Consider the following 14,176-nt stretch of genomic DNA (forward strand, 5'->3'; position numbering starts at 1 on the left):
GTTCCTGGAGCTTCAAAATTTACCAAATTGTTTACTTATAAAAGCCCTGGACACTATCAGGTAAAATCCAGATGCTCAAAGAATTAGAAAATAGCACATCTTATTCTGAATGGAAAATGTACGACTGTAAAAACAAGACATGTTGATCTTTTTATTGCAATGAAACAATTTCAAAGTACAAAATTATACAAAATGCTGATCAGACAGAGCAGCGTAATCACTGGATTCCTTTTGTCATGTTTGAGAAACAGTTATCAAAAATCCCTTATGTTGTTACAGTTTCAGCGTTCAGGGCCAGAGATACAATGAAAGCATTGTACGTTGATAAATATCTTTTCATTATGGCTACAATTTATATTGGAAAGTACCAAAGAAATGCTGGGAAAAGTCTTCTTCTGCAGTATTACTGCAGACAAAGCTCTGTTGAACGTGATTTAGGGGCTAATCTCACCAAATTTGCGAAGTGCAACCTGCAATTTGTAACTTGACAACTTTTCCGTGTGATTGCTCATTATGAAACATTTCACTCATAGAAACAAAGGACATAGGTGAGACCCAGACAAGAGCATACAAGAGCCCTGCACACTATCTCTTTGCTGTCGCCATCTGTGATCTGTGTAAGCTTTTGTGAAACTGGCCTCAGTACAATGAAACTGACAACACCTGACACAAACCTGGACTAGCTACCAAACCATTCCTCAAAACAGTGAAAAGATAAAACAAAATTTTGAGGTTCATTCAAATAAAACACTCAGGCAAAGGTCCAATTTCAGCAAGTTTTACAGACATGCTTTAAATGCTTCTTCTGCATATTCAAGCTCTGAAATATTTCCATAAAGAACACCTTACAGTAATTAATGACTGTGCCATCAGCGGTGCTTCACCACACTGACCTCCAGCATCAGATTCTGTTGGAAGAGCACCAGTTTGACTTTAGAGTAAACTGTGACACACAAAGCCTTAAAAAAATCTTTGGTTGACCAGCAGGGTTAGGGGTTAGTACATTCAACTATGGGCAACAACTTACTGAATCACATGGTGTTAACAGATGATCAGATACAAACAAGTATCCATAAGCTGTATTAATGGTTTAAATTCAACTGTGGGTGACAGACAGATGAGTGAATAAAATCTGTTACAGTGTATCCATCAGACACGCAACAGACAAAATAAGGGCAACTATAAAATATTATTATTGTACAATTATGACACCAGTTCCATTTGAAACCATCTGACTGTGTAAAATGTTTGCTTCCTTGGCTGAAAAGCATTGCTTGTTCTTGACTGGGCTCCAAAACACTTATTTTTGATCATCCTTATCTTCCATTAAACATTTTTGTCCTTATTGTTTCTGTTTTTCATAATATGGGAATTTCCTTTTCTTTTAATATAAAGGCAGCTTCTCTGTTGTCTATAAAATTAGGTCATATTTCCGTGAGCTGAGACAACACTCCAGATAACAGACAACAGCTAAGACACTCTGCATTTTCAAAGGGTTGATTATAAATACTGCGAATCACGATGTTGATTGTCAGACATACAGTGGTGAGATTGGTGCTGAAGCAAATGATTTTGAAATAATTACTTATCTTGATGTGATGCAAAGTGATTTTAAAATCTTTGTGATTTATACTGGATAATTACAAGCAAATTGTCTAAGCAGTGTTTTTTCACCCCTGGACACACTCGACACTAAAATGCGTCTTGTGTGATCTGATCACAAATGATCAGCTCGGACTGCAGGTGTGAAAACTGCACTCACAAAGAAGAACTAACTAGTCAAGGACATGCGGACACATGCGGACGCAGATGTGGATTGAAGGACCACCCAGTTAACTTTGTAGTGTTTGTGCAACATGATGAGCCTCCCAAACAGGTAGATGTGGTTGAATTTCCTGAAGCAAACATGGACAACGTTTTGAATTACATATTGAACTGTACTATATCTGAATCCTGTACACAGCCGGCGCCCTTCTCCTCTTGATACGGTGATTTTTTGCCATTGCTGTGGGGGGGCGGGGGTCACCTGAGGTGCATTTAAGATACTCTAGTGCATGGATTGAACAGCAGTCCCTCTAAACTGGATCTAGACATGATCTGGCTATTTCCCGTGTACAATATAGTTGAACAGGGCCTCATAACTGGACAACAACCCAAAATGTAAACCCCAAGACGTTAACAGGGGAGCACATTTTAGACATTTCACGCTCAAGTAAAGCTGCACCATAGACCTGATGCCACTTTGTGGTAAGACATTCTTTATAAATTGTTTATTAGTTATAACTAATGGCTTTATAAATAGTTAACAAACAGACAGGTCAGGAATAAGCCATTAGAGAGCAATTTATGGGTTGCCGGGTTGTGAAAAATCTCATTTCCTCCCACAGTCCAAAAACTTGCAACTCAGGTTGACTGGTGGCTCTAGATTGCTTGTGGGTGTGAATGTGAAATTGTCCAGGGTGAACCCCACCTCCCACCCAGTGCATGCTGGGATACGTTCCCCACTGACCCTCCACAGGACAAGAGGGTACAGATGATGAATGGATGGATAATGTATGTCCTCCTCCAGCATAACTAATTTATAATACAGGAAGACTAATCCATTGGATGATTTTCAGAGCTGCAGAGCGTCGAGACAAAAAAAAAATTATTAAAAACTTACTGGCTTTTATTGAACAGTGACAAACTTTAATTCATTTATTTTCTTGGAGTGGCACCACTATCTTTTATCAGGAGACACATTTTATTCAAATTGCTACAGTAAATAGTTTCAGCCAGTCTGATTAAGAAAAGACTGGTGAACAGCAGACTTGAAGGATTATTGCAGTGTAAGAACCCTTTTATTACTTACTTACTATTAATATCTATAAGCCTGGTGAGAAAAAGTGGCTTCGTGACTCACTTCCTAAGTAGTTATCAGGTCTGCAAAAGGGAGTTTTCACGACCTGGCAGTCCAAACATAGTTCCTATTAGCAGCTTATTTCTTATCTGTAAAGCAATAATACAATATTTTCTAAACAATACTAAAACTATTACTTTTGAACTTGAGTAACTACTATGTCTCACTGTGCAGTGGTACAGAGGGTTGTGATTTAAATGTCCCTGTCTTTTAAGTGTAAATCAAAAAAAGGATCTTGTCTCGTGGATATTTGTTTCATTTCCCAAATTCATTCAAGTTGCATGAAATTCTGTCAGCACACAGAAAGTGAAAACATGTAAGAAGAAAACTGTCTAACAAAAGCAGGAGGCAGGATGGGCTAATGATGCCGAATCCTGCTGCTGCTGCTGCTGCTGCTGCTTAACAAAACAAGAAAAAAGTTTTCTTGCAGTATCTTCTCCTGTCCTGAGCCACTGAGAAGATGTTTGTTGGCAGCAACACGTTCGTGATCGTTCAAACATTCACTGACCTCCCGCTGCCATGTGACGCTGCCAAAGTGCTAACTGCTTGAACAGCTTTCAAGGTAGGAAAATAAAATGCTTTAAAAAGACACTTTAAGTAAAAAATGTAAAATATTCTTATGCAAAATGGCTTTGCTGCTTATGTCCTCTGTGCAAAGCCCTGCTGTGCATCTGGACTGCCAGAGTTAAAAGTTAAATCTGGGCAGTCTGTAAACATGATGACACGTCCTTCTGTGGCAGCTCCTATCTGAAAATGATGTTTCTAGTGTCAAGATTTCATTTGTCAAACCTCTCATGAGGCACGTTTTACATGAACCCTCATGATCGAAGGAACGGATCCATATACCATCAGGAGCGGCTACACATTTTGCTGTTGTTCCCTTTGATTAGATATTACAAAACAAAATGCTTGGAGCTAAAGTCGTGCACTTTTCAAACCTCATCTTGGGTGAGTGGGCAGATGAGAGAGGGACCGTGAAAAAAGCTTCGACATGAAGTTCTCTGGAAAGCCTGAGCAAGGTCCTCATGGTAAGAAATGGATAAATGGGCGCTTTAAACACCTGCCAGCAGCACACGGCTGTCCAGATGGCAGCATTCCTTCTTTTCAAACACCACTTCACCGTCAGAGAGCAGGATCCTTGATCGTCCTGTACATCTGCAGAGATGTCACCTCCACGTCCGCGACCTTGGCATTCTGGGGGCGTCCCGTCGGGCTGTATCCAGCTGATCGTCCCATGGGACTGAAGCCCGTGGTGGTGCGACCTATATGGGTGAGACCTGAAGATCGCGACACAGCCGCACGCCGCAGGAACCGGCCTGATGTCACCAGGTCCCCGTAGCCTTGCGCGTGGGAGAATGCGTAGCCTGATCGGCGGGAGCTGGTGCGGCGCATGCGTGCGCGTCGAGGTGGAGGGGGAGGCGTTGCTTTGGCCTGTCTCACCTTGAACATCACCTGAAAGTTTGGACAGATAGTGCCATGGAGTCAGTGAATGAACTGTGAGCTTCCACTTGAGCTTTTTCTCTAGTCAATATTTGTTGACATTATGGCAAATTTATTAAAAGTAGGCCAAATTAGCTATGAGCAGTTCCTCTTTACAACTGAACCATGGATGTACGGACAACTGTCACTGGATCATTTTGATACTGAAGAAAAGTGTAAAATTTGATTATTGGTTGAGTTGTGAGTTTTCAAAGCCTGTTCATGTATAATGAGTACAGCTGTACTGTGTCTTAGCAAACATTAGGAGTAAAGATACAATGGTTCCATCTGTACCTTGTCATTGATGGTGGGGCAGAGCTGAATCAACAGGAAGCGGTAGGTAACCACAGGAAGGACACACAGGATGGATGTGAGGATGATTGTCAGCCAAATGTTCGGCTGGTTCAGAGAGTTTCGAGCAGTTCCTGGACAAACAAACAAATACACAAGGTTTGTATTCATACGCTTGTCAGGCTCTTCTATTGACTCTTCTATTGACTCTACTATCCAAAAAGGTGTGCTTGGCCTGCTGCACTCATTGTAGTGATCCAAGCCAGTTTTGATATTTGGTTTCGTTGGAAACTGGACATTTTGCTTGTGCAAACATAACACACTGTATTTGGCAGCATAATTCAACTCATTTGAATGATACTGCCACCTCTGCCCTGGACATGACCCCCACATAAAAGAATGAACGGAGCTTTTCTAAGTAGCAGACGTGCTCATGACTAACAGAAATGTGGAACTGGGCACACCAATGAGTTTACCACTCACCTATGAAAGGGAAGGCTGACGGCAATGTGAGAAACATGCCGTTACTGTACATGGTGAACGTGACAGCAAAGTACATGGCCAGACTGCCCAGCACGAAGAAAGTGTTCACGGCTGTCCAGTAAGCCATCTCCAACCCCAACTACGGACACACAGTGAAAACATGTTTAAAAAAAACCACTAGTCATTCTTTTTATTTTAAGCCTGACAAATGCAAATGACAAGATCATCCAGAAAGAAAAGGTTCCTCGTACCTGGATGCTGACGGCTAACATGAGGCACGTCTGGGTGAGGAGGGCGAAGGACTGGTAGTCGGCGACGTCCTTCCCGTCGTCCCTCACAGTGTCGTACATGGCTGCGTAGGGGATGAAGAAGAGCACCAAGGAGCTGTAGCCGCTGTGGAGAGCACACTTGAAGAAGGCCTTCTTACTGAAGTACAGGTTGAGTTGCCCAGGAATGTAGAGCTGAGGATGCTGGAAACTCCACACGTCATTCACATCCTTACCAGCAGGGGGAGACAAACACATGAGGTCCGTGTGTGAGTGTGTCCATGTTTTCTCTTGTCAGCTTCAACCCTGTGAGCTCTGTTCTTTGATTACTGTGTAAAACAGGCATCTCCAAACTATTCCACAAAGGGCTGTGTGGCTGTAGGTTTTTCCTCCAACCAATCAAGAGCACAAAGTCTGACCAATCAGCTCTCTGAAGACTGAGATCAGCTGATGAAATGAGTCAAGTCTGGTGTGCTGCTGCTTGGTTGGAAAGAAAACCTTCAGCCACTCGGCCCTTTGTGGAATAGTTTGGAGATGCCTGGTGTAAAACATAGTGGTGGACTGCAGCTGAGTACATTTACTTAAGTACTGTACTCATTGTACATTTATCTGAGAGCTTTAAGCTTTATGCAGAGCTTGTAAAATATGTTTAATTATAAATTAAACAAGCCAACAGTTTCTACAGGTACAGCTAAAATGATTAGTCAATCCATTAATTGTGAAGGTGTCACTTCGAGCTCTGGATAATTGTTGTGGCATTTATTAGTATTCATTCAGAATGTTTACAAACCAAACAATCAATTAATGGAGAAATTAATGAGCAGATTAATGTAGAAATAAATATTAGTTGCAGTCCTTTACAAAATAGTTCAAAATGAGCTTCACCTCAACCAACTACAACAGTAAATTCACAAGTAATAAAAATGTATTTATAATATGTAACAGTCAGAGGGCACATTTTCCTGAACTGAGTACTTTTACTTATAATACTTTTACTTTAGTAAAGGATCTGAATACTTCCTCCACCACGGAAAAAAGACGATCACGTAAAGTTTATTATCAAATCTGCCAACTCGTTGTTCTCTCGCACGAACACACATGGACACATACACACATCACATAGTCACCTGATCAAACAGGCTCATTCCCAGAACAGGCAGTGCTGTGTACATCAGATTGTAGAGTGTTATGAACCACTCATCATACACCGTCTGAAAAGCAAAGTCAAAAGCAGAAAATCTTTGAATAACTTCTACAACCTTGAGTCTTGAATACAAGACAGTTTTCACTTTCCTTTTTTTTAAAATAAGATATGGAGACTTTTTAGTGCACAGATATGAAATACCAACCTAGATATTATTAACAGCATTTTATTCATGATGTCTAATAAATCTTTACTATTAATGAATCTGATTAATACAGTCTTTAATGTTTCATGTTTTATCTTTGTGTTTTTATGCTGCCTTGCTGCAAAAAGAATTTCCTCCTGCGGGACATCAAATAATGAACCAAACTGAAGCATCCCGATTTGTAACAGCGACAGAAAAACAGCAGGTATGTTGACTTTCTTCTCACTGAAATGAAAACTAGCAGTCATTTCTGTGCTGACTGAGGGTGAAACAGAAACAGAAAAAGAGCTGACATGAACACATCATCATCATCATCATTATCATCTTCCTCTCTCCTTGCTCCCTCCATCTTACTTTGCTCTCTCACCTGTGCAGAGAAGCCGCAGAAGAAGCCGTACCAGAAGTGGACGAAGGTGAAGGTGAAGTTCTTGTAGAAGAAGTAACGCAGGAACTTGCACATGCGCAGGTATGACCAGCGGCCGTGCACCAGCAGGAGGCGCTGCAGGAAGCGGAACTGGGCGAAGGAGAAGTCGCTGGACAGCACGGCCTGCATGCCCTCCTGGCCGGAGATGCCCACGCCTATATGAGCAGCTGGGTGGGCAAAGAGGGGAAGAGGAAAAGGGTGTTTGAATTTCTCTCCTTCCCACAACAGGTAGAATAAAAAGAAGGATGTTTTTGCTATTTGCGAAGAATATTTGAGTCACTTTTTTATAACTGTGGGTTTCAATCAACTTCTGGCGACTAGGGAGCAGAAACAAACCACAAAGCATGTGAAATCATTCCAGCTAACATGTTAGCAGCAGACACAGAGCGGTCCCGCTCATCTTCATCATCATACACAGATAAGTCTGTCTGTCACTGATTACCTTTGATCATGCTGACATCGTTGGCTCCGTCTCCGATGGCCAGCGTGACTGCTCGCTTGTACTTTTTGACCAGCTCGACCACCTGAGCCTTCTGCAGAGGAGTGACCCTGCAGCAGATCACCGCCTTACACATACACGCCGTCTTCAGGAACTCCAGCTCCATGCTGCGCTCCAGGGCGTACGCCTGAGGAACCATGGGGGAAATAGGAAAGTGACGAAAGGCAGGAAATATGAAGAAATGCACATGCACCAATTGGTTCACATAAAAAAGATAGAAATGGGGAAAATTACTGTAAAATAAGATGAAGAAAAACACCCACTTAATAATAATAATAACAAAAAATAAGGATGAAAATAAAAGCATAAATGGTCTCCACACTTTGTCACATGGCCTTGACTTTTCAGCCAGTCCCAGAACATCTTCCCAACCTCGTTGTGGGCATTGCGTGTGTCAGACACAGCCTGAAGCTGGCCCAGAAAGAATCACCGTGCTGTGGTGCTGTGGTGGGTTATCAGGAAATTCAGGGCTGAACTGAAAAGATCCATTTTCAGTGCAGTGCACATCATCAGATATCCATATAAAATAGCTAAAATACCAATAGGATGATGTGAGTTTGGAAGTGACAGGTGGTCAGATTTTGAAGAGATCAAGTAAGATCATTAACAAAACAAATTAAAATCATGGCACTAATGATGCCTCCTTAAGGTTGACTGGACAAAGGTTTATGATTATACACTTGATGATTGTTAATCATAAAATTCAGTCATGTAAGTATCAAAAACACCACAAAGGACCGATACAGTGACATTTCAATGAGGAAACTGACAACATACCAGGCTGTGTCCGTTCATGACCAGGCCGTACTCTCCGTTCGCTGCTTCCTCTTTCACACCTTTACCCAGAGTCCCTTCTGGCAGAAACACTGAATCCTCCACGGCATCTGGTTTCATGGAGGTCTGTGCACTTCTGCTCCGCAAGAAAATAATAAAACAGATGGATGCGTGGAAAACAATTCATAATAAGCGTGTGAAATTGCTCAGTTACTCGTGTTCAGTTGAGACTGAAACAGTTTTTTGAAAACTGACCGTAGTTCCTGTCTGACATCCTCAGGCGAGTTGCCCGAGATGATGAAGACGTCGTTCATCTCCTCCCGCAGTAAGTTGCAGGAGTATCCAATGTTTTCTGCAGTTTCTGCAACACAAATAATAAACATTAGTAAGAAAAATAGAATCACAAGTGTGAAGTGTAGAACAAATATAAAGTCACGTTAAAAATGAAGAGCCGTACGTGATGATGATTCTGCATGACGATCGTGCCAGGATTAGGAATATTCACAGGACAGAACACTAAACTTACAGGAATGTATCTTCTGACACTTTTAGCAAGTTTATTTACACAGCACCATTCAGACACAAGGCAAATTAAAGTGCTTTACAGAGGCAGAGACACAGTAGAAAGAGCAGTGGAACTTCACCTTCAGGATTTCCAAGATATCAAGCTTTCACCAAAATAGTGTTAAAATGGATGCTGTTTTTTAGCGGAGGGAGACTTAATTTGACAGGCTTAAAACCCAGTGTGCCACACTTAAGCTTAACTGATGAAATGGAAACCACTAAGAAGTCAGATGCAGCAAGACACATGAGCAGTCAGGCAAAAAGCACTTATCTTAAAGAAAATGAAAGGCAAATATTAACTTATTGCATCAACTGTCTGTTGTGAAAATCTAAAGCTTCACTTTGTTGTTCAACTGTGATGCACCGTACGTCCTTTAAATTCTCTCATCACGTTTGGAGTAACGTACCTTGCTTGTCACCAGTCAAAACCCAGATTTTGATGTCTGCTTTGGACAGCTGCTCAATAGTCTGAGGAACTCCGTCTTGTAACTTGTCTTCTATGGCTGTCGCTCCCAGCAGCTGAACACACACATTCAGACACGTAATCAACATGGCGTGTTTGACAAAAATCCAAGTTAGTTTAAATACAGTTATCTTTTTACAGTATGAGCTTTATTTTTTTTTCCCTACCAGCAGATCCTTCTCGATCTCCTCGTACAGCTGGTCCAGTTTGCCCTCTCGGTCGTCCAGTGCGGTGCTGGCCTCATGGTGGCGCTGTTGCCACTGCTTGAAATACTCCTCATCCAGATCCTTATAGGCCAGCGCCAGAGTCCGCAGGCCGTCCCCTGCAAACTCCTGCAGACGGGCATGCACATGCTTATAAGGACGAACACTGCGCATATAGGTACACACACATAAATACACCCAACACATGCTGGAGGAACCCGCACGCACATGGGCCGACGGTATTTGAAGACATAAACAGAAGTTAAACTCATCTGCCCAGCTGTGTAAATTCTGTGCTGCAGGCAATAAACTCCAAGAGGAGGGAAGACAAACAGACCAACTGGGCGATAATCAGAAGTTTGTCTTTTCTACAACGTGAACCAAACAAGAAAGAACAAGAAGGTTTGGCTCAGTACACGACATTAGGATGAAGTTTGTATCTCGAAACACACACAAACACACTTGACACATGATGAAAGAGCCAACACAAAGGCATGCAAACAGCAAAAAGGCAGAGAGATCAGAAGGATTCAGATAAAGTATGAGAATGAAATCTTTTCTTCTCTTTCTCCCCTTAAAGAACACACAGAGAAATATCACTGACATTAAGGTGCTCTGTAGTGACGTCCATCAGCTTGCTGCAGGACTGATCCAGCCTCTCATAGATGATTGTGTCTGCACCTTTACAGTAGAGAGAGAGCTTCCCTTCTGGACTCCGAACTGTAATATACACGCACACACACACACATACATGAGAACAAATATGTATCTTATTTTCAAGAAGAAAGGCAGTGACTTCAATTAGTTTCCAAAATACAAAGAAAAGTTAAGAAAAAAGAAGGAAAAATCTGTTTGGCTTGGTTTGTAGATAAATCTCCAGTGACAGCAGTCTATATGAGGAATCACACTAAAGAGGAGCCTTACATAATCCGGTTTCAATAGATGATATACCTATGACGGACATCCTCTTGCGGACGTTGTTGAAATCCAGAATGGCCAGAAGTTCATAGCTGCGCTGCTGTCCCATTTCCACGATGGTGACGCTCTCTGGTGTACGTGAGCGGAAGACAAATCCAAAGTTTCTGGCTGCTGTGACCAACGCTCCCTCATCTGGAGACTGGGCCTGGTAGAAAATCTCACCTGAACGTGCAAAAAAAAAGTCACTTTATTTGTCAGTGGAGGAAGAAGAATCCTCGATTGAGAAACGTTCTGCTCTGCTTGTCCTTGGAGACAGAGGCTGTGCTTCACTTAATCCTCCTCACCTTCTTTCTTCTCCTCGGCCATGACGGTGTGGCAGAGGGCCAGCAGTCTGAAGAAGGCGTGGACCTCTGGGTTCTCCAGCTTCACCGCCTCCACCAGGGCATGGTCGTGGAACATGAAGCGGAGGTCAGCCAGCGGATTGAAGGAGAAGTCCACCGTCTCTGTCTTCTGTTTAGAGAGAGACGGGAGGACAACAGAGAGGAGTGAGGCAGAGGAAGATGTGCCATCAAGTTTGATGGAATCCACTGAAATCGAGCCTGTCTCCTCAGGCCCCTTTTCATTTTTGGTTAAGTAACTGTAACGTTGATTAAATCCATTGGTTCTTCCATGATAAGGAAAGCTGTGGCAAGAAATGCAAAACATAAAAACACACTGAAAAAGGACCTAAATTGCCATTTCAATCACCAAAGTCCAACTCACCTCAGTAATTTCTAGTCTTTGACCTGTGTAGTCATACACATCGCCTGAAAAGAAATAAATAAGATGAGATGGGACACAGAAGTGCTGAATGCACAAGCCGAAAATACAAAAACACCAGTATCCTGATGGATATACAGCAGAAGAAGCAGAGCTGAGGGGAACACATGATGTCTGCTTTCTATTGTTAGGATACATTTCTCTTGCTGATATATATATATATTTAGATTTCTTCTTGTATTATTTTTGGGTTGATATTTTTCATTTTTAGACTAAAATAGTAGTGGATTTTCCGATGTGATGACTACAGGGTACACTGTGTAAAATAGGACTGACTTGTAAAAAGTTTCAACTCCCTTGAGGGCCATGTTGTGTGATGAGAACCTACTTTCTATAAGACTGGTAAATTTAAAATGTTTATTCCCAACTGGATTGTTTGTCTTGACATTTGAACAGCTCATTGATTTGTAGGCACATTAATTAAGAGCCAATGTTTTTGGTTTTTTTTTTTTGTCTATATGATCTTTGTATTGTCAACAAAGTGAGGGACCATGTGCAGACTTTTTGGTTTTCTTTCCATTTAAATACTGACATCTTTGTGTGTATTTATAGTTCAGCCATTTTTCAGATCACAATTGTGGAGGGGACTTCCCAAGGAGCTCCTCATAAAGAGCTCATTAGTTGTGAGCATTCACAAACGTAAGGATAGCTCCCTCTTTGCTATTTTTTGGTGAGAAAGAAAATAGCCTATTGCCTCTATTTGGATCTTGGATGCAGAAACCACTGGCCTCTGCAGTTGCACTGAGTCTCGTGGAACCAGGAAGCAACTTAATGAGAGAAAAGAGCTTCAGAGCTACAGGTGAATGTCTTGAATCTTACCGTAACATTTGCCGTTGATGGAGCACTTGTTGAAGATCATGATGTTCTGCGTGAGCGTCCCTGTTTTGTCGCTGAACACGTACTTGATTTGGCCGAGCTCCTCGTTCAGTGTGGTGGTGCGAGCCTCAGCGGGGGTGTTGTTCCGTGCGTAGTACATCTTCCTGTCCCATTCAATGTAGAAGCTGTTGCCCAGCCGAATGATCTCCACACTGTCAAAGATGTAGATGCAGGACTTCAGAAGAAGCAGATATGATGTTTGATGCCATTTAAGTTCCTTTAAAACTGCCCAACTTTTGCATCTAATTCAATAAATATCAATTTCATAAACGTTGTTACCTGACGTAGAGAGAGATGGGCACCACAGTGTTGAGGATGATGACATAGGACCAGAATGTGAGGAAGGCTGAGAGGGCAGCATCGTTGCCATCTTGTCTGGGCAGGAAGACGGTGAACTGCGAGCCTTCGTTTAGCTCCCAGAAGTAGTTTCCTATCGCCAGGATGGTGCACATGAGGGCCAGGAAGCCAAAAATCTGCATGGAATATTTTCAGAAATCAGAGGTCAAAGCAGTCTGCGGGTCAAATAGGGCAAGAAGTCAAGAGCCTGCGATCACTCTCACACCAAGCGAGTGGTTTGTTAATCCACTAATCACTAGAAAATAAATCAAAGTATTAATGATTTCTGATGTGTCTGAAATGTTGGAAATGTGCAAACATTCACAGCCGTATATGTTAATACGCTCAAAAAAAATCATGTGGCAATTGTCCTTTTTCTGTCTGGTAACTACAGTCGAGACCTGACTGAACCTCTAATTAAAAACAATTAACTCTTGGCCATCCTGACTCACGCAAAGAACCAGGATGTTCATCAAACGGTCTATGCTGGTCCTCTTGAATGTGCTCTTCCCACAGTTCTGCATCAGCTTCGTCTCTGGACCTGCAGAAGAGGAACAGAGCAAGTAAGACCTCAGATGAAATCAAATCAGACTTTGTGCTTAAGTTTTGTTTTTCATCTCACTCTCTCAGTATGGTGACAAAGCTACCAGTTTTTAACTGGTTTCCCACTAATACGTTCCCATCGTTCCCACCTCCGAACAGCACCAGTCCAAAGCACCACTCGGTGTTCCTCAGCGTGCAGCCTCGCAGCAGGATTTTCTCGTTGTCCAGTGGGTACTTCTGGCCGCCGTAGGTTAGCGTTCCCATGAAGCGGTCCAGGCGGTTGTTGGGGGGCTCACAGCGTACCTCGCCTTGAGGGAGAGAGGGGTGGTGCAGCAGGTTTGAGGTTGTGCTCAGAATGACAAATGAACTACTAACACATGTATACATGCATGTGTGACTTGATGGCAGAAGCTTTTTGTGCCTTTGTGTTGGTTCAACCTACATATGGTGTTTCTGGGCTGGATTAGGAGATGGTTATAATAACACTAGGAATTTTACTTCTTTAAAAGAATTAAAGCCAAATCAATGTGTGCATGCACATCTCTGAAAAAGAACAAACAGCCATAATGGAAAAGCTTGTGAAATGAGTAACAAAGCTGAGCCAAACTCCACTCTCCTAACAAAACTTACATATTTGTTTACTCATTACTTATTTACTATGTATTTTACTATCCAGTACTGCAGTGGATAATCATTTATTTTAGAATAGAGAGTACAGAAAAGCACTGGAACATGTTTTAGCTCTGCAGAGAGACTTTCTGTAACAACAACACTGGACAGCTAAGGTGGGACTTTGACTCCGCTTTCACATAATAAGAAATGCGTCTCTTGCTCTTATCACAGTGAGAAGAGTCGTACTAATACTGAAGGAATTGAATGAAATCTATATAATCACATGAACATTCATGTACATTTTTGTGTGTCTTTGTGTCTGTTTTTACCTTGTGTATGTGCTCTTTTTGCCGTTCCGCTTCAATGTACAAAAGGCTT

The 14,176-nt window shown here is 42.0% G+C and overlaps 1 protein-coding gene across 1 annotated transcript in view; it reads right to left on the minus strand.

The window, feature by feature from the left end:
* Positions 1-200: 200 nt before the first annotated feature.
* Positions 201-14,176, minus strand: part of LOC143321068 (phospholipid-transporting ATPase ID-like) — a 36,129-nt gene continuing 22,153 nt past the window's right edge. The window contains exons 10-28 of the mRNA XM_076731187.1: positions 13,336-13,494; positions 13,096-13,184; positions 12,587-12,780; positions 12,251-12,459; positions 11,375-11,418; positions 10,957-11,122; positions 10,646-10,834; positions 10,299-10,414; positions 9,659-9,823; positions 9,436-9,547; positions 8,720-8,825; positions 8,468-8,600; positions 7,634-7,817; positions 7,135-7,358; positions 6,546-6,629; positions 5,404-5,649; positions 5,153-5,291; positions 4,673-4,803; positions 201-4,351 (exon numbers count right to left, since the gene is read on the minus strand). Of these exons, the coding sequence (XP_076587302.1) occupies positions 4,022-4,351; positions 4,673-4,803; positions 5,153-5,291; positions 5,404-5,649; positions 6,546-6,629; positions 7,135-7,358; positions 7,634-7,817; positions 8,468-8,600; positions 8,720-8,825; positions 9,436-9,547; positions 9,659-9,823; positions 10,299-10,414; positions 10,646-10,834; positions 10,957-11,122; positions 11,375-11,418; positions 12,251-12,459; positions 12,587-12,780; positions 13,096-13,184; positions 13,336-13,494 (3,020 nt within the window). The 3' untranslated portion in view covers positions 201-4,021. The remainder of the gene's footprint in view (positions 4,352-4,672; positions 4,804-5,152; positions 5,292-5,403; positions 5,650-6,545; positions 6,630-7,134; positions 7,359-7,633; positions 7,818-8,467; positions 8,601-8,719; positions 8,826-9,435; positions 9,548-9,658; positions 9,824-10,298; positions 10,415-10,645; positions 10,835-10,956; positions 11,123-11,374; positions 11,419-12,250; positions 12,460-12,586; positions 12,781-13,095; positions 13,185-13,335; positions 13,495-14,176) is intronic.

This window comes from Chaetodon auriga, chromosome 5 (genome assembly GCF_051107435.1).
Source record: "Chaetodon auriga isolate fChaAug3 chromosome 5, fChaAug3.hap1, whole genome shotgun sequence".
Lineage (NCBI taxonomy): Eukaryota > Metazoa > Chordata > Actinopteri > Chaetodontiformes > Chaetodontidae > Chaetodon > Chaetodon auriga.